At 51.4% G+C, this 25,188-nt stretch overlaps 1 protein-coding gene across 16 annotated transcripts in view; it reads right to left on the reverse strand.

Annotated features, from left to right (window-relative positions):
* HTT (huntingtin) overlaps positions 1 to 25,188 on the reverse strand; it is a 122,087-nt gene that overhangs the window by 47,699 nt on the left and 49,200 nt on the right. For 15 of the 16 annotated variants that reach the window (XM_060416649.1, XM_060416656.1, XM_060416645.1 and 12 more), the window contains 17 exon segments: positions 23,889 to 24,000; positions 23,497 to 23,634; positions 22,491 to 22,649; positions 22,296 to 22,393; positions 21,143 to 21,282; positions 20,146 to 20,209; positions 19,821 to 19,921; positions 17,105 to 17,251; positions 15,216 to 15,336; positions 13,707 to 13,783; positions 12,509 to 12,660; positions 11,471 to 11,673; positions 10,568 to 10,694; positions 8,713 to 8,840; positions 7,019 to 7,129; positions 1,235 to 1,312; positions 683 to 906 (listed from right to left, as the gene is read on the reverse strand). In XM_060416649.1, coding sequence (XP_060272632.1) covers positions 683 to 906; positions 1,235 to 1,312; positions 7,019 to 7,129; positions 8,713 to 8,840; positions 10,568 to 10,694; positions 11,471 to 11,673; positions 12,509 to 12,660; positions 13,707 to 13,783; positions 15,216 to 15,336; positions 17,105 to 17,251; positions 19,821 to 19,921; positions 20,146 to 20,209; positions 21,143 to 21,282; positions 22,296 to 22,393; positions 22,491 to 22,649; positions 23,497 to 23,634; positions 23,889 to 24,000 — 2,180 coding nt within the window. 16 annotated transcript variants of the gene reach the window in all.

A 25,188-nucleotide genomic window follows, 5' to 3' on the forward strand; every position in this document is an offset into this window, starting at 1 on the left:
AACAGTAATTTAAGAAACAACGACTGCAATTCCAGACATCCTAAAAGAAGCAAGCAAGCAAGCAAGAAAGTGAAGTCGCTCAGTCGTGTCCGACTCTCTGTGACCCCATGCACTGTAGCCCACTAGCTCTCCATCTATGGAATTTTCCAGGCAAGAGTACTGGAGTGGGTTGCCAGGGGTCGAACCACATTGCAGGCAGACGCTGTACCATCTGAGCCATCGGGGAAGCCCAGCACAGCCATGAATTAGGTGGAAAGAGGCCTTTATCCATGAAGCTGGGAGCACACCACCCACAGTCCTCTGCACACCAGCACAGACATGAATTAAGTGGAAAGAGGCCTTTATCCATGAAGCTGGGAACACACCGCCCACAATCCTCTGCACACCAGCACAGCTGCACCACCCGAGCTGTGAGCCCCGAGTGCCACCCACACACAGGACCTGGCCCTGCAGCGACGCGCCTTCAGCATCTGTGGACACAGGCGCCCCCTTCCTGCTCTGCTGATACGTCAGCATGAGTGGTCCCAGCTCAGCTCTCCTGTCCCGCAGCCCAGCCCCACCCACTGAGACCGGAACACCCCAGGCCCTCCTCTCTCACTGGACTACACACTTCTCTGAATGGGGGCCTGCCTTCAGCAGCGTGGAGAGCTCTGGAGAACACGGGGGGCGCTCAGAAGGTTACCCTGCGGTGTCCTGGTCCTGCTCTGCCTGTGCCGCGTTCCGCAGGCTGGCGTCCGCTAAGGCCTGGGTGAAGAGGGTGTACGGCGCCATGAAGCAGTAGTGGTACAAGCCGGGCCGTGCGCTGGAGGAGCCGAGGCGCTGCGCACGGCCCTGCGACTTGCTGGCATGCGAAGACAGGCCATCCAACTGGGAGGCCAGGTTTGTCCCGAACAGAGTCTTCAGCAACTGGAGCGGAAGAATTGAAATCATCGACAGTCGAATTAATGCAGAATCTCCCCCACACACAGAGTCCACCTGAAACGAACTGGATGCGCGAGCAAGACTTCTGGCCATGCGGACGCTGGAGGGGCACTCGGACAGCAGGAAGGGGACAGGAGCCTGTCCCCAAGGGCGAGCCCCTCCTCCAGGGGCACAGGGGACAAGCAGCCTCCTGGCCGGAGAATGAGCGAGCAGAGGTGGGCCGGTGGGGCTGCCGGACGCAACATCTCCTGAGCGCCAGGCAGCGCACCAGCATCGTGTGGGGAGAAGGGCTTCCCGGGAGCTCCTCACTTACCTGCTGAACACACACGGTTGCCATCATTGGCTCTCGACTGAAGCAAGACTTCAGGTATCCCAGGATCTCTTCAACACACTGGAAAGAAGAGTGAGGCATTAAAGGAAGCGAGTCACAGACCACTCACTGCTACAGTCCCACACAGACAGCAGACAGGACCGCTTCCATTTAAACTAGGAACATCCATCAACGCCGGAGGACACTCAGAGCAGGCTCTCACTTATTACAGCCAGAGACAGTGTGAAGTGCTGACATCCAGGCTCTCGCCCTTCCTTTCACCCGCTTCTATGTTCACGCCTCTGTAGGCTCACTCATCCAGACAGAGGACATCGAGGATCTGCCGTGCCCTCTGTGTCCAGCCCTGTTCTCAGAGCAGGAGGTCAGAGTCCACAGGGGAGCTGAACGCCCTGCATCCCGGGGGCGCCTGCAGATGGTCAGCTGAACGCAACACATGCTAAGTCAGGTGGGAGTCGCCCCAGAAAGTCCTAGATGTGTCTCGACAGGCTGCAAAGATGAGCACCACGACCCCCTGCAAACAACTGCCCTCACAGGGGCTTTTCCAGCCTCGGACACGAGGTCTGCGGCAGACAAGGCTCCCTGGAGACGAGAGCCGGTCCACGACTGCCACCGGCAGGCCCCTCCTCACGGCCACGCGGCCTTCATCCTCTGCTCGCAGGACATCAACTACAGAGAGAAGGCCACTCGCTTCATTCATTTGATGCAACTTCCTGTACTGAACAGTGACAGATTTCTGTTCACTTCACATACTCAGGCCCATGTGTGTTGAATACGCCGATTAACTCCCCCTGGACCAGATGTCCAAGGCTGTATATATACCCTGCAGGGTTGAGTTTCTTCCACGCCACCGCTCATAGCAGGTAACTAATGGCACCCCACTCCAGTACTCTTGCCTGGAAAATTCCATGGATGGAGGAGCCCGGTAGGCTGCAGTCCATGGGGTTGGTAAGAGCTGGACAAGACTGAGCAGCTTGACTTTCACTTTTCACTTTCATGCATTGGAGAAGGAAATGGCAACCCACTCCAGTGTTCTTGCCTGGAGAATCGCAGGGACGGGAGAGCCTGGTGGGCTGCCGTCTATGGGGTCGCACAGAGTCGGACATGACTGAAGTGACTTAGCAGCAGCAGCAGCAAGAAGTGTTAACTGGAAGAATTCAACCAGAGTCTTCCATATCACAAGCTGTCTAATAAAGAATCATGTCTCTTAACAAATACATATGGAATGCTTCTGTGCACTCCCAGGTCTCCTGCACTGCAGGCAGACACTTCACCATCTGAGCGACCAGGGAAATCCAGAAACTAAGTTCAGCTCAGCTCAGTCTCTCAGTCATGTCGGACTCTGCAACTCCATGGACTGCAACAAGCCAGGCTTCCCTGTCCTTCTCCCGGAGCTTGCCCAAACTCATGTCCATCGAGTCGGTGATGCCATCCAGCCACCTCATCCTCTGTCGTCCCCTTCTCCTCCTGCCTTCAATCTTTCCCAGCATCAGGGTCTTTTCCAATGAGTCAGTTCTTTGCATTAGATGGCCAAAGTTTTAGAGCTTCAGCTTCAGCATCAGTCCTCCCAATGAATATTCAGGACTGATTTCCTTAAGGATGGACTGGTTGGATCTCCTTGCTGTCCAAAGGACTCTCAAGAGTCTTCTCCAACACCACAGTTCAAAAACATCAATTCTGTGGCGCTCAGCTTTCTTCACAGTCCAACTCTCACATCCATACACGACCACTGGAAAAACCACAGCCTTGACTAGATGGATCTTTGTTGGCAAAGTAATGTCTCTGCTTTTGATTATGCTATCTAGGTTGGTCATAACTTTCCCTCCAAGGAGTAAACGTCTTTTAATTTCATGGCTGCAATCACCACCTGCAGTGATTTTGGAGCCCCCCCAAAATAAAGTCTGACACTGTTTCCACTGTTTCCCCATCTATTTCCCATGAAGTGATGGGATCGGATGCCATAATCTTTGTTTTCTGAATGTTGAGCTTTAAGCCAACTTTTTCACTCTCCTCTTTCACTTTCATCGAAAGGCTTTTTAGTTCCTCTTCACTTTCTGCCATAAGGGTGGTGTCATCTGCATATCTGAGGTGATTGATATTTCTCCCGGCAATCTTGATTCCAGCTTGTGCTTCTTCCAGCCCAGCGTTTCTCATGATGTACTCTGCATATATGTTAAATAAGCAGGGTGACAATATACGGCCTTGAGGTACTCCTTTCCCAATTTGGAATCAGTTTTTCCTCTCTGGTTCTAACTGTTGCTTCTTGACGTGCATACAGGTCTCTCAGGAAGCAGGTAAGGTGGTCTGGTATTCCCATCTCCTGAAGAATTTTTCACAGAAGAATTTTCTTGTGATCTACACAGTCAAAGGCTTTGGCGTAACCAATAAAGCAGAAGTAGATGTTTTTCTGGAACTCTCTTGCTTTTTTGATGATCCAACAGACGTTGGCAATTTGATCTCTGGTTCCTCTGCTTTTTCTAAATCCAGTTTGAACATCTGAAGTTCATGGGTCACGTACTGCTGAAGCCTGGCTTGGAGAATTTTGAGCATTACTTTGCTAGTGTGTGAAACGAGTGCAATTGTGAGGCAGTCTGAACATTCTTTGGCATAGCCCTTCTTTCAGACTGGAATGAAAACTGACCTTTTCCAGTCCTGTGGCCACTGCTGAGTTTTCCAAATTTGCTGGCATCTTGAGTGCAGCACTTTCATAGCATCATCTTTTAGGATCTGAAATAGCTCAACTGGAATTTCATCACCTCTGCTAGCTTTGTTCATAGTGATGCTTCCTAAGGCCCACTTGACTTCGCATTCCAGGATGTCTGGCTCTAGGTGAGTGATCACACCATCGTGGTTATCTGGGTCATGAAGGTCTTTTTTGTATAGTTCTTCTATGTATTTTTGCCATCAGTTCTTAATATCTTCTGCTTCTGTTAGGCCCATACCACTTCTGTCCTTTATTGAGCCCATCTTTGCATGAAATGTTCCCTTGGTATCTCTAATTTCCTTGAAGAGATCACTTGTCTTTCACATTCTGTTGTTTTCCCCTATTTCTTTGATCACTGAGGAAGGCTTTCTTACCTCTTCTTGCTATTCTCTGGAACTCTGCATTCAGATAGGTATATCTTTCCTTTTCTCCTTTGCCTTTCACTTCTCTTTTTCTCAGCTATTTGTAAGGCCTCCTCAGACAGCCATTTTGCCTTTTTGTATTTCTTTTTCTTGGGGATGGTCTTGGTTACTGCCTCCTGTAAAATGTCACGAACTTCGGTCTACTGTTCCTCAGGCACTCTGTCTATCAGATCTACTCCCTTGAATTTATTTGTCGCTTTCACTGTATAACCATAAGCGATTTGATTTAGGTCTTATCTGAATGGGCTAACGGTTTTCCCTACTTTCTTCAATTTAAGTCTGAATTTGGCAATAAGGAGTTCATGATCTGAGCCACATTCTGCTCCGGATCTTGTTTTTGCTAACTGTACAGGGCTTCTCCATCTCTGGCTGCAAAGAACATAGACAATCTGATTTCGGTGTTGACCATCTGGTGATGTCCACTTGTAGAGTCTTCTCTCATATTTTTGGAAGAGGGTGTTTGCATTCTCTTGGCAAAACTGTTAGCCTTTGCCTTACTTCGTTTTGTACTCCAGGGCCAAACTTGCCTGTTACTCCAGGTATCCGTTGACTTCCTACTTTTGCATTCCAGTCCCCTATGATGAAAAGGACATCTTTTTTGGGTGTTAGTTCTCGGAGGTCTTGTAGGTCTTCATAGAACCGTTCAGCTTCTTCAGCATTACTGGTTGGGGCACAGGCTTGGATTACTGTGATACTGAATGGTTTGCCTTGGAAACGAACAGGGATCCTTCTGTCACTTTTGAGACTGCACCCAAGTACTGCATTTCAGACTCTTTAGTTGACTGTGAGAGCTACTCCACTTCTTCTAAGGGATTCTTGCCCACAGTAGTAGATATAATGGTCATTTGAATTAAATTCGCCATTCAAGTCCATTTTAGTTCAGATTTCTAAAATGTCGACGTTCACTCTTGCCATCTCCTGTTTGACTACTTGCAATTTGCCTTGATTCATGGACCTGACATTCCAGGTTCCTGTGCAACACTGCTCTTCCCCGCATAGGACTTTACTTCCGTCACCAGTCACGTCCACTCCTGGGCGTTGTTTTCGCTTTGGCTCCGTTTCTTCATTCTTTCTGGAGTCATTTCTCCACTGGTCTCCAGCAGCACACTGAACTCCCTACCCACCTGGGGAGCTCATCCTCCTCCAGTGTCCTATCGTTTTGCCTTTCATGCTGCTCACGGGCTCTCAAGGCAAGAATATGGACGTGGTTTGCCATTCCTTCTCCAGTGGCCCACGTTCTGTCAGAGCTCTCCACCGTGAGCTGTCCGCCTCGGGTGGCTAAGAAACTGAAAACAGGTGAAGAAAGCACGGTCCTGTCGGCCTTCTGAGAGTCCAGAGCAACCAGGAAACAAGTCCTGGGCAGGAACATAAACATACAGGATAACAAAGGGACACCCCGTTCCCAGCCAGTAAGGGCTAAGAGGGACCTCATTTATCCCACAGTCAAACCACCAAAAAAGCCAGACAATACATGAGACCACGACTCCAAGACCGTGATCACCAGGCACCAGAGGACAGGGGTCCCTGAGAGATGGGAGACAAGCTGGTTAGCCGAATGGCTGGCCTGCTCACTGCGTCCCTTGGAGAGCTCCCAGGAGGGGCATGAGGACAAGGGACGGAGCAGAGCCCGGGAGCCCCAAGTCAAGAAGGAGCTGTGAGCGTGGGAAGCGGACTCAGTGAGGGTTCCAAAGAAGAGCAGCCTCCCAGAGAGGACCTGGGGAGGCCCCGCAGTGGTGGGCGGGGAGGAGGCCGGCAGAGGGAGCACGCTCAGAGCTCACACAGGCCGGACGGTGACCCCTCTCCCTGCGGGCTCGCAGCCCCGGGCCAAGCCAGAGAGCCCTTGCCTCGAGTGGAAGACTCAGCCCTGGACCCAGCACTGCTCCACCCGCTCTGAGCTGACATGTGGGAAAAGTACAAGCAACAAGTGAGGAGAAGCAGAAGACAGTGCGCACAGTGACCGAGCCAGCTCTACGCACGCCGAGAGGAAGACGGGGAGAACGGGAACAGTGGGCTGCACGGCAGCCCAAGCTGCTCAGCACGGGCTCTCAGAAACTCACTGTGGAGTTCATCAGACACCAAGATGCCCCAGCCGGACAGGTGGTCCCAACACAGCAGAGCAAGTGGGCAAGGCGCTAACTGTCCCATCTGGATGGGGACACAGCATGGGCAGCCACTGCACGACCCCTTAACTCTCCCATCTGCCTGACCAGGTCCCCACGACAGGAGGGTGGCGGACAGAGGTCAGTTACTAGGCTCGGAACCGAAGTCCACAAGCCTCAAGCACAGCTCTGCTCCTTCCTAAAGCGCGACCGAACAAGCCACATGCCCTCACTGTGGCTGCTTTGACTTTTCAACATGCAACAGGTCAGAGAAAGCAAAAGACTCAACAGTTTTAAACCCTGTAGTCTTCTAATGCAGCTGTGTCTGAACTAATACACAGCAAAAAGTGAAAAGAGAATACGAATCGAACTCCCCTCAATGCGAGGCTAAGATGACAATCAGACTCAGGTGTCCAAACTGAAGAACCTTCTCCCTGCTTCCCAAACATGCTGGGATGGTGGGCTCCCACCCCAAGGCACCTGGCCCAGAGGTGCATTTCAGGTGTGCCAGCCACAGTTTAGCGAGAAGACAGGAAACACAAACCTTCCCAATGTCCTGCAGCGTCGCCAGCTCCAAAATCTGAGACAAAACGTCCAAGGCAGAGCGCAGGAAACCCCCAAACTTCTCGCTGCTGCTCTGAAGATCCAAGGTGACCTGGGGGATGAGGAGGGAGACGAGAACACAGCGTCACTGGGGCGGCGGCCTCCTGGGCACCCGAGACAGAACCACGGTCTGCGGCAGGGGGCTGTGTTCCACTAGGCAGCCCAAGGCTCATCTTGGTGGGGGGTGGGGATGAGGGTGGGGGGTGGCTTCTATTTGTTTGTAGCACTGGGGAAATGCCTTGGAAAGGAAATTACTGTTCCAGATAGCTAAATAAAAACTGATTCTCAAAGGCGTCTTCCAACTTATATTTGACATTATTGAGAGAAATAATTCCTAACCTTCTATCATAGTGAGAAAAAATGCTTAATGCCCATCATAACCAGTATCTGATAAGCATCAAAAAAAACATTGGAACACACGTCCTTTTCCACACCAGGGTTTCGCTGGTGGCTCAGATGGTAAATAATCTGCCTGCAATAAGGGAGACCCTGGTTTGATCCCTGGGTCAGGAAGACCCACTAGAGGAGGCTGTGGCAACCCACTCCAGCATCCTTGCCTGGAGAACCCCATGGACAGAGAAGCCCGGCGCGCTGCAGTCCACGGGGTCACGATCAGACACGACTGAGCGACTAAGTGCAAGCACAGCTCTCCCACACACATCCGGGCCCTGGGGGAGCCATGATCAAACCCGGACAGCCTTGTAGTCCGGGTGCAGCGAAGTATTAAACTAGTCCAAGAGGTGCTAAGTTAGGGTCCTACAGGGCCCAGCTTAAGTCAGTTTTGCAGCAATTTCCCCCATTTAACAGACGGAGAGAAGGATCAGGTCCAAGGATATAACGTGTAAGAACAAGGGTGAGAGGGAGAGACTGACTATGAAAATAAAGACTGGCACAACCCTTGCAAAAATACTACAATAAGTAGAAAGGATTTGCTCAGTGAAATAAAATCTAACCACTGCTGAGAAAGGAAAAAAACCCCTTTCTCAGAATAAGAAATACACCCATGCAGAAGAGTCACCAAGGCAGACGGCTGTCCTTCCAGAAACCCGCCTGCAGGGCTGGCGCGGGGATCTGGGAACTCGGCCAGGAAGCCGTCCGCTGGACTGACACCAGCTCTCCTGAGCGCTGGGGGCTCACTGTGCCGGACTGTCTGGACGCACGCGTTCCGGCGGGAGCCCTGCTTTCCTCTCCTAGCGTGGCCGCACATTTGCTCTTGTGAGGGGTGGGTGTGTGCTCCTAGTGGCCTCACGGGGGCAGAGGTTGCTCCAGACTCCGCCTGTGTCCTCTCCCTCACGGGCTGGCCGTGTATCCTCCCTACCCGGCTATGAGGAGTCCGCACGGCGAGCGCAACCACGTGCTGAGTCCTAGGAGTCTGTCCAGAGGATCTCTGAACATGGGTGGTCTTGGGGCGCCCGGACCCAGCACCAGCAGATCATAAAGACATCATTTTTCCAATAAAAATCCTAACCTTTTGTATGATGGAAGCTATCATAAGCAAAGCTGAAAAAGCTAATCGTAACTCATATCCCTAAGGCGTCCTCACTTATACATATGTCTATAAGCTACAATCGTAGGAAAAATGTTGAGAGTCCCCTGAAATGTGTGAGAGCAAGGGTATTTTTACAAAAGCAGTACCTTGTAGTTGGCGTGAGTGGCTTTCAGGACGTCGTGCAGTTTGAGGTAAGAAGGCAGGTGACAGAAGCTCCCCAGTGACGAGGACTTGTTTGTGGCAACAGGCCCTGAGGTTTCAGGTGGTCGAGAGGCTTCACACAGACAAGATACACTTTCAGATCAAAAGGAAATACTTGCCAAGTTTAAAAGAGACCACTGTAATAATTATTTTTAAAGTATTCTAGTAGGATAAAACGCCACCTTTTCCTGACTTTTTGATTAATTACAAGTAATAAGAAACTGACTATTAAACATCAGTAGACTCTGAGTACCTCCCGAAAGGTAACACAATAAAATAAAAAGAGAAGACAAGCGTGATGCTGGAGGTGTCTGCTTTGGCCTGGATGCAATTCAGAGCAACAACCGATTCAAGGACCTTCAGTCAGCCTGAAAACCTCCCAGAGCACAAGGCTCCCAGGAGCAGCAAGGGGACTGCTCCCGGCTGACTGAAGTCACAAGCCCTGTGAGCAAGTCGACAGGGGCACAGTGAGCAGGCACGGATGGCCGCGCGGGTCACGCGCCATCACTGAGCCGGAGCTGAACACAAAATGCTGCAAGCCCTTACAGACTGGGGGCTGGGGCCCTAGTTCACCAGTCATCAGGGAGATGGCCAGTCACATCCCGATGGCTATGTCTGCATGATTCTGAGCTTTCCGGATGCTAAATCCCCAGCGGTACTGCCATCAGTCCTTAGGAAACAGCATCTTTTCAAATGCTTTATACAAGAACTAACTCCCTGTCGGCCCAGTGCTCAGGACCCGGTGCTTTCACTGCCAAGGACCCAGGTTCAATCCCTAGTCAGGGAACTAAGCTTCCACAAGGCATGCAGTGTAGCCGAAAGAAGGGATAAACTTCCAACAATGATAAAATGCTCAACACAAACGCTTTACAAGCAAATGAATGGGAGAGTCACGTGCGGCCCCAGCACTGGGAGGTGGCATGTGACCACGTGTGGTGGAGTCCAGTCGCCTGCCCTCAAGGACCACCGTGAGGGGCACAGATGGCACCCGTCACAGGCAGAGCCCACGGGCACTCTGGCCCCTCTGGCCCGAGACCCCACTAGCATCCGTGAGTTCTTCAAGTTCGGCTCACTCGGATGGTTTCGTCCCCACTCTCCTCCCTACACGGCCTTTCCAAATGGAGGGTTTCCACTTCCTACTTCATTATTCTCACCTCTGAGCACCTCTGTTGGGAACTACCTCTGTTCCCAGCCCTCTACACCCCTTCCCTTCCTGAACATCAACGAGAAGAGCAGAAGGGAGGAGGCGCAGGGCACAGGGAGTACAGGGCGGGCACCTGCAGACGGCTGGGACCCTGAGTAATTAGAACACCACACTCACACACGCTCAAGACCAAAGCGTGCTCTGTGTCCTCTTAGCAATTAACACCCGAAAGCACACCTGGGGAAACCACTTCTGTGGTTTTGTTCTGTGCATTTTATTCCCCAAACTCCACGTTATCCATCAGCCTGGACGGAAGTGTGGAGTCCTAATCGTTGGGACACTGACGGCCCCCGCCCCCCCCCCCCCCCCCCCCCCCCCCCCCCCCCCCCCCCCCCCCCCCCCCCCCACCCCCCCCCCCCCCCCCCCTCCCCCACCCCCCTCCCCGCCCCCCTCCCACCCCCTCCCCGCCCCCCTCCCACCCCTCCCCGCCCCCCTCCCACCCCTCCCCGCCCCCAGCCCGGCCCCCACCCCGCCCCGCTCCTCCCCACTCCCACCCCACCCCGCCCCGGCCCCGCCCCACTCCCACCCCGGCCCCGCCCCTCCCGCCCCCCCCCCCCCCAGCCCGGCCCCCGCCCCGCCCCACCGCGGCCTCACACCTGGACTGGACTCGCCGCCTTTCTTGGGACTCACGGGCACAGATGCCTGCTCTCCCGGCTCCTTCTCTTTCCCCTTCCTTCGGATTGGGCTCAGAGAAGGCGGGTTTGTGAGAGAAGGCAGGGCTGCCTAAAACAGAACACAAGACACTGTGAAGGAAGTGTAACCAACGCGAAACCGAGAACTAGGCTATGTGTGTGCTTCACCATCTGCGGAAAAGAGTCATCCCGTGGAATTCATTTCGTTTGACTCTGCATCTGCAGGGCTCAGAGTCTGTACACACACTGTCCACTTTAATCCACACGACAATCACCCATGGTGGGAGGTGGACCAGCACTTCCTGACGGGAGCCCTGTGAACGCCAGAGGCTGGAGAGGCCTCAGCAGGCCACAGGGGCTGCAGGAGGCTTCGGGCATCCAGGCCCGCCACCTCCAAGAGTGAGCATGGGGATGCCCTCCGGGGGCCAGGGAATGAAGCAGAATAGGGAGCAACGCTCTCAACTCAATTTTCAAATGAGACAGGCTCAGCGATGATGAAGGGACTTAATCAATGTCACAGCCAACAAGCAGCTGAGCTAGGCAGCAACAAACCCAGACTTTCCACGAAGTCCACACTCTGCACACCCAGGAGAGAACGCAGAGCCCCAGCCTGCACTGCGGAAGGCAGAGGCATGGGCACCCTGGCTCGCTGCTTGCCCACGTCATGATCTAAGAAGTCACCTTACACCTTGGAGCATCGTCTGCACAGCGGATACGGGGGCTTAAGGGCTGCCAGCAGAATGGACTGCAAGGCAGCAGGGAGGGGCTAGAGAGCCCGGAAAGAGGCGGTTGCACCCAGAAAACCCGGTGTCTGGGAGCCCCCGCACCGTCTGAGCTGAGGGAAGAGCTGCCCGAGTGGGGGGTTACCTTCACTGCGGGTCCCGGAGCCACGTCGTCCAGGACGTGCGCACAGATGTTGATGACCTTCAGCAGGTGGGAGAAGAGCTGCTCCACCATGGGCACCAGGGTCCGGTCACCCAGGGCCGGCCACGCCTCCTCCTGTTTGCTGGCTGCCGTGCTGGCCTCGTCTTCAGAGGCCCACGAGCTCCGCAGAGACCTGGGGGCGCTGGCTGCGATGCGGGCACACACGTCACCCCCCAGCGCCAGGGCGGGGGCAAGACCAAGCCACTCAAACCTGTCCACATGGGGTGTCTGCTGGACACCCTCTGGGGCCAGCTGATGCCTCCGGTTCCACAGGGACCTGACATGTCCCTGTGTGCCCACCTGCCATGAACCCACCTTCATACACCCCAGGACGACAGTCCCCTTCCTGATCTAGACAACTCAAGTTCAACTGGCAACCGAGACCTGCGGATTCTGTCTCCCTCACCCTCTTCTAATTGGTTTCTTCAACACAAGCCACAGCCGTCACCCTGCTCAGACCCTCCCCATCCTGCCTTAACTGCGAGCTTCCCCGCTTCTCCAATCTGTGTTCGTGGAAGCCGAGTGCTCTTCCTAAAACACTGACCCGATCGTTGGTCCCTTTCGGGAAGCTCTCCAGTGACCTCTCAGAGCAAACGGACTAAGTCCTCACTAATGGAGACAGACTGCTCACCGGCCACATTCTCCATCCTCGTCTTCACTCTCACGTGATGTCCAGAACTGTCAGCTCTCCAGCGTCACACATGTGTGCCCCATGTCCCGTGTGGCACACTGGGTGCTCTGCCCGTTTCTGCCAACCGACAAGCCTTGTCCCCACCCTAATCCCCAGTGGGGAGCATCGTGGCCCCACCATGCTGACACGTGTCCTTATAGCCCTACAGGCCACGTAAGCGTGCAGCCCTCAGCCCTCTCACTGCTTCCTCACTGCCCTGGTGCCAAAGACAGTATCTGCATGCAGTGCCCGCTCAAATGAACCAGAGACGAGTTTACCCACAGCTAACTGTTTCGACTCAGGGCCAGTACCTGCCAGCAAGTTCCCCGCTAAAATCAGGGCATCCTGGTGGGCAGAGAGATCCAGCGGGAACCAGGCTGACGAGAGCAGCGTCAGGATCATCGTGACCATCCCCACGGTGCAGCTCTTCCTGGACTCATCGGAGGCGCTCAGCGGGGGCACTCTGGAAGCAGGATCAAATTACAGAGCAACGCTGAGCTAAGTCTTGCCTTCTCTTATGAACCAAACAGAAGGTTATGGCTATTCATTTCATGGCGGCTCATAAAGCAATTTTACTATTGTTAACTAGCATCTTTCTTGTAGGTCCATAAAAATCACCTGAGAAATGAAATCAGGGAGCAGATCTGATTGAAAGTATAAAGAATCTGCCTGCAATGCAGGAGATTCCTGGGTCGGGAAGATCCACTGAAGAAGGGATAGGATACCACTCCAGTATTCTTGGGCTTCCCTGGTGGCTCAGATAGTAAAGAATCTGCCTGCAATGTGGGAGACCTGGGTTTGATCTCTGGGTTGGAAAGATCCCCTGGAGAAGGGAAAGGCTACCCACTTCATTATTCTGGCCTAGAGAAGTCCACGGACTGTAGAGTCCATGGGGTCACAAAGAGTCAGACACAAATGAGCGACTTTCACTTCACTTCATTAGGGCCATCTACTGGAGGAAAATCCTTTTCATTTTTAAATGAGAACTGCTAATGTAAGGATCAAACCCTGGTCTCCTGCATTCCAGGCAGACACTTTAACCTTTGAGCTACCAGGGGAGTCCAAGGTAAGGACAGTAGTTCCTAAGCGACTCTTGTAACTGATCACGACTTTACATGATAGATCACGTCTGATTTCACACAAAGAAAGTTTCTGAATTTCTAATACACAGCGAATAATTCTGGAGAGAATCAAGCCAATGAGAGCACTCCTTTGCCCACAGATGCAAATCCCCTTCAATGAGACGGCGAGCCACCCCCTCAGGTCCTCCACATGCTGGTGAGTGAGCACTTCACATCCAGAAGAGCCACACGAGGCTCCCTGCTCCCACGTCTCCTGTCCCTAGCCTCCAACACCACTGACCGGGAGAGGCAGGTATTCCGGATTCCGGTGGGTATTTCCCCAAAAGGTAACACTAATGAGAGGCTTCATGAGAGAAAACAAAAGGATCCGTATAACCGTGTTTGTATCACAGGACTGCAGACAGTCACGTGCCAAGAAAATACATACCCACAGTGCCAACCTAAACTCCAGATGCAAACTGGGAAGGCAGTTGACAGCAGACACAGAGCTTCGCAGCATCCAAACTAAACAAGAAAGGAACGGTAAGATCACACTCAACACCAGAAGGGTTTATTACACTGACCCTCCTTTTATGCCTCGTAAAACGTACGAACAAAGAAAACAAAATTGAGCTCTGTACCCAAGCACAGGACATCTGCCCTCCCACGGAACAAGTTCACACCTGAGAATTCAGATATAGCTGGAAAACCGAGATACAGGTTTAAGGAGGACTGATGACATCCAGGGAGGAGAGGCCAGCAGGGAGGCACCTCCTCTTATGGACTCGAGTCTTCCTGTGCCCTCCTCCGCCCCTCACCTGGAATCCCCTTCCCCTCTTCTCCGCTTCCCCCGAGCCCCGCACCGGCCATTCCTGAGCTCAAGCTAATTAACGTGCATCTTCCCGACCAGACTGAAAGGACCACAGGGCAAGGGTTCTTCTTGATTTTACATCCCAAGCCTAGAACAGTGTCTGACATATGTAGGCCACAATAAAGGCAAAATTTATAACATTCTGAACAAATCAAAGAAAGCCCAAACTACAGAGAGCCCAAACAGTATTTAGGTTTGAAAGGCACTTATATAGAATCAAGAGTCTAGTCACAGTTGTCCGAGTTTTTACAACAGGAAAGCATTCCTTCTGTCACAGAAAATAAACGACAAGGTTTAAGCTGCAAAATCAGTGAACTGGCACCACTTCTCATGTTGACATTCTTTTTTCTGATTATGGCAATTACACGTGTTCATTTTAGAAAATAGGTGTATCTTAAAGAGAATAGCCATTCATAGTTCCAAAATTATTTTTAGTAATTTTCTGCCAATTATTTTCCTGAGTAAGAAACGTGTTTACGTGAACATCACTTTTAGTCGCCACGATACACAAGCACGGGTTTGTACTGTGCCTTTTTTCACGCAGGATTATCGTCTAGAGGCTCACTCTGCATTGTCACAAATGCTCCAGGGCATCCTGCTAATAGGTGCATAAACACATCACCATCTATACGGAACTTAGTCATCCTCAGGATTTATTCAGTACAGGTGTCTTGGACATTAGAGTGCTTTGTACTTCCAGCATCACAGATAATGATACAGATAACCACACGGCACAAAAATCTTCGTCAGTATTTCCAAGTGTTTTTTCCTCTTCACATATGTTATAAAGTCCTTGAGTCAATTATTTTAGAGATATTTTAAACTGCTGATATACTACCAATTTGGATTATGGCAGCTTTTCATTATTATTTCTTCCTAGATGGGCTGAATTTTTTTTTTTTTTTACAATAAACATGTATTACTTTAATAACTTGAAAATAGTTGTTTCCATTTTCGTTGGAATAAACCAGGGTTGTTATTAACAGAAGCCCACATGTAAGAGCCCTAATACAAGTATCTCATCATGAAGAACAGACCACACAAAAGTACGGAAGATTAACTCATTAGCCCAACCGGGAGACTTACTGTGAGTGCCCTCGTGGTGGACATGATCAGTTCATGCGAAACCGCTGCGATGACTCTCGAGAGGTTGTTTTCCAGAGTGACATCTGTGATGCTTGGTAGCAGGTTATAGCCTCTATAAATTCTAACGAGAAAGATACACACAGACTTAAAATCTCCCATTAAAAGTTTATGACATTCTCAGAATTCAAATGGCATTTAAAATTTTAAGATTAAAGGCCACAAGAGTTAAAGCGGTCTTGACTTTTTAAATTACAGGAAAACCAGAAACAAACGTGGTCATTATTCTATAAAGATGGATGAGATAACCCCTCCCTTCTCCAATGCCCAGCCACCCCAGAGGATCAACACACTCCCCAATACAGCCTTGGGTGCAACCTGCATGCTGACCCAAAGCTGTCCGTCTCTCAAGCTTTCAATTACATCCAATGGCAATTTTCTCCTGACTCCAAACAGAACAGAATCCTTTCCTACTACAAGCCTGTCACTTCTCCCATATCCCATTCACAGCACGCATGGATTCCAATCCCTCCTAGTAGTTACATACAAAGTCTAATTCCCCAACTACACAGAGGAAGCCCCGGCAGGGTAAGTGTCGATTCAGCTCCGTTCCTCTCAGGTCTTGTCCACAGACGCACCCAACGATACACACTAAGGAGAACACACTTGATCTCCTCACATAAATTCTGCGAGTACGGCGCACAGCCGGGACGTGTGCTTATCACGCAAGAACCAAGCCAAACAGAGCTGAACGTCTAGAGGACAGTCTGAGTTTGGACTGGAAATTTTTCACAGCTGTAGTTACTAATCAATTTTAATAAAATATACCTAGCTCTGTTGGCATCTAATTACATTTAGAAGATGCAACCTGGTGACTAAGTTACTTATCATAAGCTTGTCTAATTCCTGATAATGAAATATTCTTATACTGCTTCTGCTTATCTTAAAGGAACATTTATCCTGAATCTTTTCAAAGAGAGAAAATGCCAGTTTTGAGGTTAAAAAAAGGAAATTATCTAAGAAAAAAATTATTTCCATGTTTTTAAACAATCTTTGCATTAGAAGAGATATTTATTAAGGAAAAACAGCTTCAAAATTTGACAAGCTGAGTTTCAAATTCAGAACAAACTGTCACATGGACATTTTGGCTTCAAAAGTCATTTAGCCCAAGTATTTTTTAAAGATGCCACTCAGAAGAATTATCACATAAAAGCTAATTTTTAAAATAACATTGAAAACACAGAGCATTCTTTAAAAGTATAATACTCTCATTATCAGTTACGCAGCCTTCCCGGCAAACTGAAACTTTAAAGAAAATTAGAACTTCATTAAAGTATTTCTGCTGATTACTTTTAGTCTATCCCACTCATCTGAGAATCAGAGAATGGGCTGTGTTTAGTCATTTGAAATTGTATTTAAAGACCTTCACAAAAAAATGTGAATAATTACTAATCACTTAACTAGTGGATAACCCTAAATAACACTCTTGACATTAGGATAACCCTAATGACACTCTTAAACAGCCTGCTAAAATTAATGCCTGCTGAAAATAACATGCCTGCTAAAAATAACAGCCTGCTAAAAATTAATGCTATGACATAACCATACTCTTAGATAACACAAAGAAAGTGAACATTTTAAGGACAAGACACAGCATTAGAGTCCTACAGGAAAATACAGCCGTCAGTCTGTGGCTCGTAACAAACAGATCATAAGACGTGTGATGTCACTGCTGCGTGGCTGCAGCAGAGCCTAAATAAAGAGGCTGGAGGGAAACCGGGAGAGAGAAGCATCCTATCGAAGGCAGCCCACCTGCTCAGACACCCTCGCTGAAGCTTTTTCTCTAGAAATGCAAGCTTCTGTCGAGCGCCCACGCGCCTCGCTCAGCGTACCTGGTTGCGGCGCTGACGGAGAGGTGGGACGGAGGCTGCGGCTCGTGCATGAGGAGCGCCAGGTACACGCTGCTCTGGTCTCGCGCCACGGCCACCACCGGGTCCGCCTGTCCTCGGTCGCACTTGTAAAACAGCTTTGGGACGAGCCTAACATAAAAGTCAGGTTTATTTCCCTTAGAAAGTACATGAAACCCCTTCTGACTGCCCCACGCCGTGTCACCGTCAAGCCCGACAGTGCCTACCCACGGACACGTGCCCTGAGCGGTGGACTGGTCAGGCACGCCCCACGCCCCTGCTTGGACTTTCTTCTCGCCGTCACACAGTTACATACGGCTCTCTGCACACGATTAAATCCTCGGAGTTCAGAAGCCCTCCGAGCGCTCCTCTAATTGCCTCGATCAGCATCGGCAGGTGCAGGAGACTGCCCTGCGCAGGAGTCGCCGGGGCGGGCCCCTCCTCACCCCTGCGACATTCTCCGCAGGACCGCCCTCACACCCCCAGGGGCAGCGTCCCAGCTGAGGCCCTCCTGCATCTCAGGCCAACTCTGCAGTGGAGGCAGGGAGCACAGGGGCTCTGCACGAGCCCTCACACACCTCCGGGCGGGCCTATAACTTCCAGACACAATCAACTGTTTTAAAACAGTGGTGTGCGAACCCCACTAGCTTTAGTTAAAGTCTCTTTCTTCCAGGAAGACCTGGTCATAAATACCATTTTTCCCTAAGGTTTAATAAATTACTGTCATTCACAGAAAATGGTAAAGACTCAAGATCTTTGGTCCAGCAAGTCATATAAAGCCAGTTAAGTCCCTGAAAAGGCACAGCTCACACGCAACCAAAGATAGGCACATGACCACACGGAAAACCCCTGGAGAAGGGCAAGGCTACCCACTCTGGTGTTCTGGCCTGGAGAACTCCACGGGCTGTGCAGTCCGTGGGCTCACAAAGAGTCAGGCACCACGGAGCGACCTGCACACTGAAAACCAAAGGGCTATCCGCCAGAACACAACTGGTTTTCTTTGAGCAGTTTGAATACAAAGGTTTTTATATTTTTCCTGAGTTTTGTTTAGTAAACATGTTGTTATTTTTAAAACAAGATAAAAGTTATGTTAAAAAGAAATACCAATGACGGCCTAAAGCAACTGACACATATTTAACGTTTTTTGAAATGCTTGCTTTGGTGAAAAGACTCGGGCACAATCCTACTCTGGTGGTGGGAGGACAGGCTGACCCACTTCTGGACAGTAACTTCACCGCCTGCTCAGTCGCTTCAGCCAACTCTTTGTGGCCCTGTGGACCACAGCCCGCCAGGCTCCTCCATCCATGCGGTTCTCCAGTTAGGTACCAACACCATAAAAACCCACTTGCCGGTATCTACCCCCGAGAAATGGAAACGGACGTCCACTCAAAGTTTTGGAGGCAAGAGTTGAAGCAGCATGATTCGTAACAGTCAAAGAGTGGAGACAACCATATCGCTTGGTGAATGTATACATAAAACAGTGTTATCCACACAACAGAACGCTGTTCGACATCGAAAAGAACAGACGACGGGCGCCCCCCCAGCGTGGACGAGCCTCGGAAACCGAGTGCAGGAACGTCAGGTGCAAAGTCCATCTGCGGACCGTGTGCCCGCGTTTACGTAAAGTGTGCAGAAAAGGCACACGCTCCGCTAGGGACAGGAAGCAGATGAGTGGCTGCCTGCGGCTGGGTGGGAGTTGGGAGCTACTGCAAATGGGCACAACAGAGCCTTGTGAAATGGCGGAAATACTGTATAGCTGGGTCGCGGTGAAGGCTGCACACTCTAAGCTTACCAAAAACCATTAACTGCGCACTTAAGATGGGTCACTTTTAAGACATAAAAAAATTTTACTTCAACAAAGCTAAAAAAAAAAAAAAAGGTTGCTTGGCTTAGTAACTCAACTTCCATGAATTAATTCTTAGAAATAAAAGTTATATGTAAACATTTATGTGTTATGCTAGTCACTAGATAAACATTTATGTATAACACAAGTCACTGAACCATTATTCATTATTTAAATCAATAAAAAATCAGGATCCGACCAAATAATCCTCACAAAAGATTCTACCACAACCACACAGTGAAGAGGCGGCCACTGACCCCGAGCTTCTCGTGAAGAGCCTTCCAGCCTTCCTGCATCTCACCCTGCATGAGACGCCACCCGCTTCAGGGCAGAAGCAGGAACGCCACGGGACGGAGGGAGGCGCCCCAGACAAGGGCGGGGGTCACAGAGGCTTTGTTACAAGAGTATTTCTCACAGGAAAACGCTCATGATTTTTATGTGGGAATTAACAGGATAACAAAACTGCACGGACACTGCGTCCTAATTTTGAAAAAGAAACGTGTACAAAGCACATAAAGCGAACAGACGCTAACGGTGGCTATCTCCAGCGGGAGAACTAGTGACTAGTGACCTTAATTTTCTTCTCAGTGCTATTCTCCATACTTCAGAAATCTGGCCATCAAAGTCCATTACTTTTACAATATGAGGCTAGTACTTTATTGCTGTCTTAATTTTCATTTCAGGCTCTTGAGACAGTGAAAAACATGCTTTTTGATAGCTTAAGAGTCACCGAAAGTGAGCTCAAAGGATTTAGGGTTATGCCCTATGGCCTCCAAATTTTCACCTCTCTCCCCACTGTCATGTTGTGTAGTACTTTAACCAAGAAAATGAAATAAGAGAGGAATACTGGGCAAATACCTCATCAACGAAGCTGCAGCAACGTGTCGCACCCTGGGGTCTTCATCTCCAAGCAGATGGATGACAACATTACTGAGTACCCGCTCTTGCAGTTTTAAACGCTTTGGAAAGAAACATGATAAAAACATATATGATCTCTGTATTTTAATGAATTTTAGATCAGGTATCTTGGAAAGCCGGTAAAGAAGAACTCAACGTCACTAGCCCTAAAGTCACACATATGATCACAAGCTTCATGATAAAACGGATTCCTAGAAATCCCACACTAACAGGAAAGTGTACTCCTGGAAGTTAAATCAGGGCCTCCCAGAAATGAAGGGCTTACCCCTGTATAGTGATGGGCCCCTCTGTGCAGGCTTTCTGCTTTGGCCTCCAGAAAGCTCACCAACCTAACACAAAAGAACATATATCACGGTGAATAATCCAGCTACTGAACAAAGCCACGCGGACGGCCTGCCTGGCACACGGAGGAGGACGGCCAGGCCAGGGCCACAGGCAGGAGCCCGGGGAGGCTCTGAGGCAGCCCCATGCTACACGGCAGGAAGACGGCTGCTTCCAACAAGGAGAACGCACACTCCTCCCAACTCCAGACTCAGAAAGTGCTCCGTACTTTTCTTCTAAGCGACCATGTACACCTGGTGTTGTGAAAGACCCCAGGCGCCCTACGGAACTAGCTCAAACGCCTCAGGTGGCGGGAGGGCAGACCGTGGGGAGGGGGCTGAGGCTCTGGCGCCCTCAGAGACCAGCAGGTCCCCCCCGCCACCACTCAGGGTCCCATCTGTGAGATGCAGTGGGAAGCAGCCCTGACTTCACAGACGTGCTCCAAGGCTGAAGACAATGACCCACAGAGGGCACCTAGCCCAGCCTGGCACACAACCAGCCTTCTACAAATGGGGGCTTAAAAAAAACCCCACGAACTCAGACAAAAAAGAAAATTTCCCATCTAAAAGAAAGCATAGAAAGAAAACATGGGGAATCATGCTTTCTCAGAAAATGATAAACTGCAAGGCATCAGAAGTTATTCTTTAATTGTGACAATACCAATCCGCCATCTGACCGAGGCTCAGTACAGCGTGGCGTGCACTCGTTTCAACAGGCCCAAGTGACACAAGCATCATTGTTCTAGAAGCCTGAGCTCTTTCACTCACGCTGTGCAGAACACTTGAATGACTAAGACTACCAGAAAACTCCACTCCTCTGCCTGGACGTAACAACTCAGAGAAGAGGGGCAGACAGAGAGGGACACGGGTCACTACCTGCAGCTGGGCACTGGGCCGCCCAGCGCCGTTCAAGCCTGACCCAGCAGGCCCCGCCTCACCCACCTGAAGTCGATCTCTGCCACCGTCTCCAGAAGCTCCGTCCGCACCAGCCAGTAGGAGCTGCTCCGCAGGGCCAGCAGGTCGGTGATGAGCTGCAGCCCCCACGCACTGTAGCTGCTGCTGCAGAGGCTCATGACACAGAGCTGGAAGGCAGGCGGCGGGTGGGCCTCTGCAGACCCCACGCGCACCCCGCCCCGTGCCCGCTGCAGCCCCCAGACAGCGGCCTCGCTCAGGAACACCGGCCACACACACGCACCGCAGTCCCCTCGAGGGGGAGCACCAGCGTGCCGCCGCATGGGGCCTGGCCCTCTCCCCCGCCACCGCGCACGTGCCGCCCCTGCTGGACCCCTGTCCGCCCCAGGCCCAGCACCACGACCCGGGCCCGCGCCCTGCCCGATGGGGCCCAGCTCTCTCCCCTGACACTTGGCACATGCCGCCCCTGCTGGACCCCCGTCCACCCCAGGCCCAGCACCACGACCCGGGGCCTGCACCCTGCCGGACGGGACCGGGCACCAGGCCGCCCCAGCGCGTGCGCGGTGGCTCCGCGCGTGGACTGCTGAGTGCTGCTGACTGACTCCCTTCTGCCCCAGCAGACACACAAGCTGACCAACATCGGGCAAACATCTGGGACCAAGGAGCAAGTGTGGCCGAGCTGTGACACTTGAAAGGGGGACATGACTCTGACAATGGTAGGGTTTGGGGTTTGATTTTTACTGCTTAACGGGGACTGCTGTTGGGCCAGTTGTGAGTTATGAACCAGCTGATAGAACATTTCAACATGCTACCTCATAAAGGCCTGGGGCCGTCCCACCACCAACACCACAGCGATTAAATAACCCCAGTGCCTCACTCTGTGCATTCGAGGGGCCTGAAAGAGCTGCTGCGTTTCAAATAAACAAGTTTTACGCTTAATATGAGCAAGACAGAGATACCCTTTAGGAAAAGTGTATTTCAAACAAATATTCTGAGATTTAAACCAAAGTCTATTAAATCTTGACTCTGCTGGCACTGTTTTCCTTCTAAGGCTGAGAGAGAGATACATAGATTTAATTACTGTTGCGAAAGGAAATATTTAATATTAAGCTTAACTTATCATTGTTAACATTGGTAAAATTTCCACTAATCAAAGAAATGATGTCACAACCCTCATGCTCACCCTCACAGCAGCACAAGCCAACTTGCAAGTAACCGAGGATTCGTCCTTCAAAGTTTTCTGCAGCAGGGGAATGCAGTCCGCCAGAGAAAATGTATTTCCTGCCCGGAAGAGCAAGCACAGACGCCTTCGTGTGAACCTGAACACGAGAAGGCCATCCGGGAGCGACGACGCTGAAAGCTGAAAGCTGGTGGTTACCTGTCCGGGCTCTGACGGCGCCCATCCAGCCCGCCACATGGAAGCGGCACCGGCCGAGGACGGAGCAGACCAGAGTCCCGCACAGGATGGCTGTGGCTCCCCGGACCTGCGGGTCCCCGTGGTCGATGTAGTTCAAGACGTCTGACACGTACTGCTCCTCTGCGGAGAGAGATGGCCCGGCCACTGTACAGGTCCCTACCGTCAACTTTCTAACTCAGGGCAAAGGCTGAATTCTCAGGAAAGAAAAAGAAGGGCAAGGGAGCGATGCTAATCTAGAAAAGACTTGACTGTAACAACCATCAGTGGTAAAAACATCCCGGATTTAAAGACCCTATATTGATCACATCCTTGACACCGCTTCAACACAATAGAGTTTCTGGGTTATAATTCCAGGTTAAGATTTTGCTTCAAGAAAATGACTAGAGAGCCTCAAAGTTGTCCGCATTTATTATCTAATGTAACTTCAAAAGCACGAGTTTGTCCCCTCACCCAAGGAAAGGGAGGAGAGAGAGAGCAGGTGGGAGGGTAACTTTAGCAGAGCAGTCTTCCACCAGTCACCCCACCCGAGGAGACGCCCCAGGACGTGCACCAGGGAAGACTGGCTGGTGCCGCCCAGCTCATCTCAGCCCCCGCTGGCTCTGAGCGTGAATGGCTCGCTCCCCGCCGGCTCTGAGTGTCAATGTCTGGTCTGGCTGGTGTGACCCAAAGCAATTTTGATTACACACAATTTGTGCTTTTGCTAAAACCCAGTACGTATGTTAATCAGCTCTTACATTCCCAGACCTCTATAGCTCTCCTCTGTGTTTCAACTAAACGCCGCATCTGTAGGGCATCCAACAAGCCAAAAGTGTGACAACTGGCGCGCCTTACGGAGTGCTACCGCACAGCTCAGGCGCTGCAGACTCACTCAGGAAGCTTGGTGCTCTAAAACTAAAGCAGTCAGAGCTGGAAACAGTTTCCAAACCAGGGACAGGCATGAGGAACGAGACACAAAGTGTGAACGTACCAGGGAATTCCACGGTGTCAAGAGGCGCTCTGTAGAGTTTGCTGAAGAAAGACTCAGGATGAAGGGCCACGGCGGCTCCAACGCAGCTGAGGGCCAGCGCCTTCACGCTGACCCGCACGTCCCTGTCCGGAACCAAGGCTGCGAACAAGTCCGCGCGGCCACCGTCAGCGTCACAGCGGCAAACCTTCAGCTTCCAAACAGACAGAGCCAGACCCACGGAACCAGCCTCGCCCAGCCTCCTTGCCCCCCTGCTGTCAGTGAGAAGCAAAGCCCGTGTCCAGCTTCTGCCCTGGCTGCTGCCAGAGCTCAAAGCTGGTGACCGAGGCGACCTCAACTTTAGGTGAGACCTAGAGTCGCTCCCTTCAGCTCTGCACCCGCTCTCTGATGCTCACCATTCTTTTCCCCTGTGAGCAGAAACGAAGCGGACAAAAGGCGGACGCAATGGACAAGAGGGGCGGAATCCTCGTCAGTGGACTGGCCAATGTCGCCTTTGACCCGCCAGGGCTGTAAAGAGAAACCAACACTTACTGTCTTATAATCATGGAACCTACACGCTGATTCCTTAGCTCACCCAACAAAGAATTCCAGAGCAGCAACTGTGCCAGCAACTTGGCATTCAGAGACGTGCTCAACCTCACAAGGCACGGTGGGGCAGGATCAGACCCCTGGGGGGAATCCTGACAGGGGGCCCCTAGGGCTGGGGCCGAATGAGCCCAGCGGGCAGGGAGCACGCCGCATAGGCAGAGGGAAGCGCCCAGGGACGCCCAAAGCTGCGAGGAGAGGGCCATTCCACAAGGCGCGGCCAGGGTCCAGACAGTGACTGGGCATCCACGGAGGGACCAAGTGTGAAGCACTACTTCTTGTCCTTGAGGAATTTAAAATTAGCTGGGAGTACAGGACACTTACAGGGGAAAGGCAAACGACATAGAGATGATACTGACATAGCTCAATGGACAGCTGGGCAACAACTGAAAAAACCAAACAGCCCGAGTTAAAAATAGGCAAAGGACCTCAAGAGACAGTCCCCCAAAGAAGATACGTGAATGGCTAATTAACTCATGCAAAGATACTCCACGTCTCTAATCATTAGGGGAGATGCAGGTCAGAAACCACAATGATACACCACCGCACACCCAGTGTGATGGCCACTCTCAAAAAAGGAAAAAAAAGAAAGAAGTGTTCGCGAAGATGCAGAGAAACGGCGCTGGTGCACCGCGGGAGGGAATCCAAGGTGGAGCGGCAGGGCCTTCCCGGGGTTAAGACTCCGCACTTCCGACGCAGAGGCCGCAGGTTCAATCCCTGGTCAAGGAACTGAGACCCCACACGCCACACAGCGCAGAAAGTAAACAGAGACGAGGCGGCGCCGCTGCTGCTGCAGGCAGTGCAGGCCTCCTCGAAACGTGAGAGGCAGAAGTGCCACGCAGCCCAGCGACCCCACTCGGGGGCAGGACCCCCAAAAGATGAAATCAGGGTCCTGAAGAGGTATTTGTACACTCGCTGATAGCAGCAGTATTTACAACAGACAGAAGGCGGGAGTCACCCTACTGTCCATCAACAGAGGAAGAGAAAAGCGAAACGTAGCAAACACGTGTACCGAAATACCACTCCATCTCACAGCGGAGGGGATTCCGACACCTGCTATAACACGGATGCCTCTGAGGACACAGGAGGACAAATACTGTGTGATTCCAC

Source organism: Ovis aries, chromosome 6 (genome assembly GCF_016772045.2).
Source record: "Ovis aries strain OAR_USU_Benz2616 breed Rambouillet chromosome 6, ARS-UI_Ramb_v3.0, whole genome shotgun sequence".
NCBI lineage: Eukaryota > Metazoa > Chordata > Mammalia > Artiodactyla > Bovidae > Ovis > Ovis aries.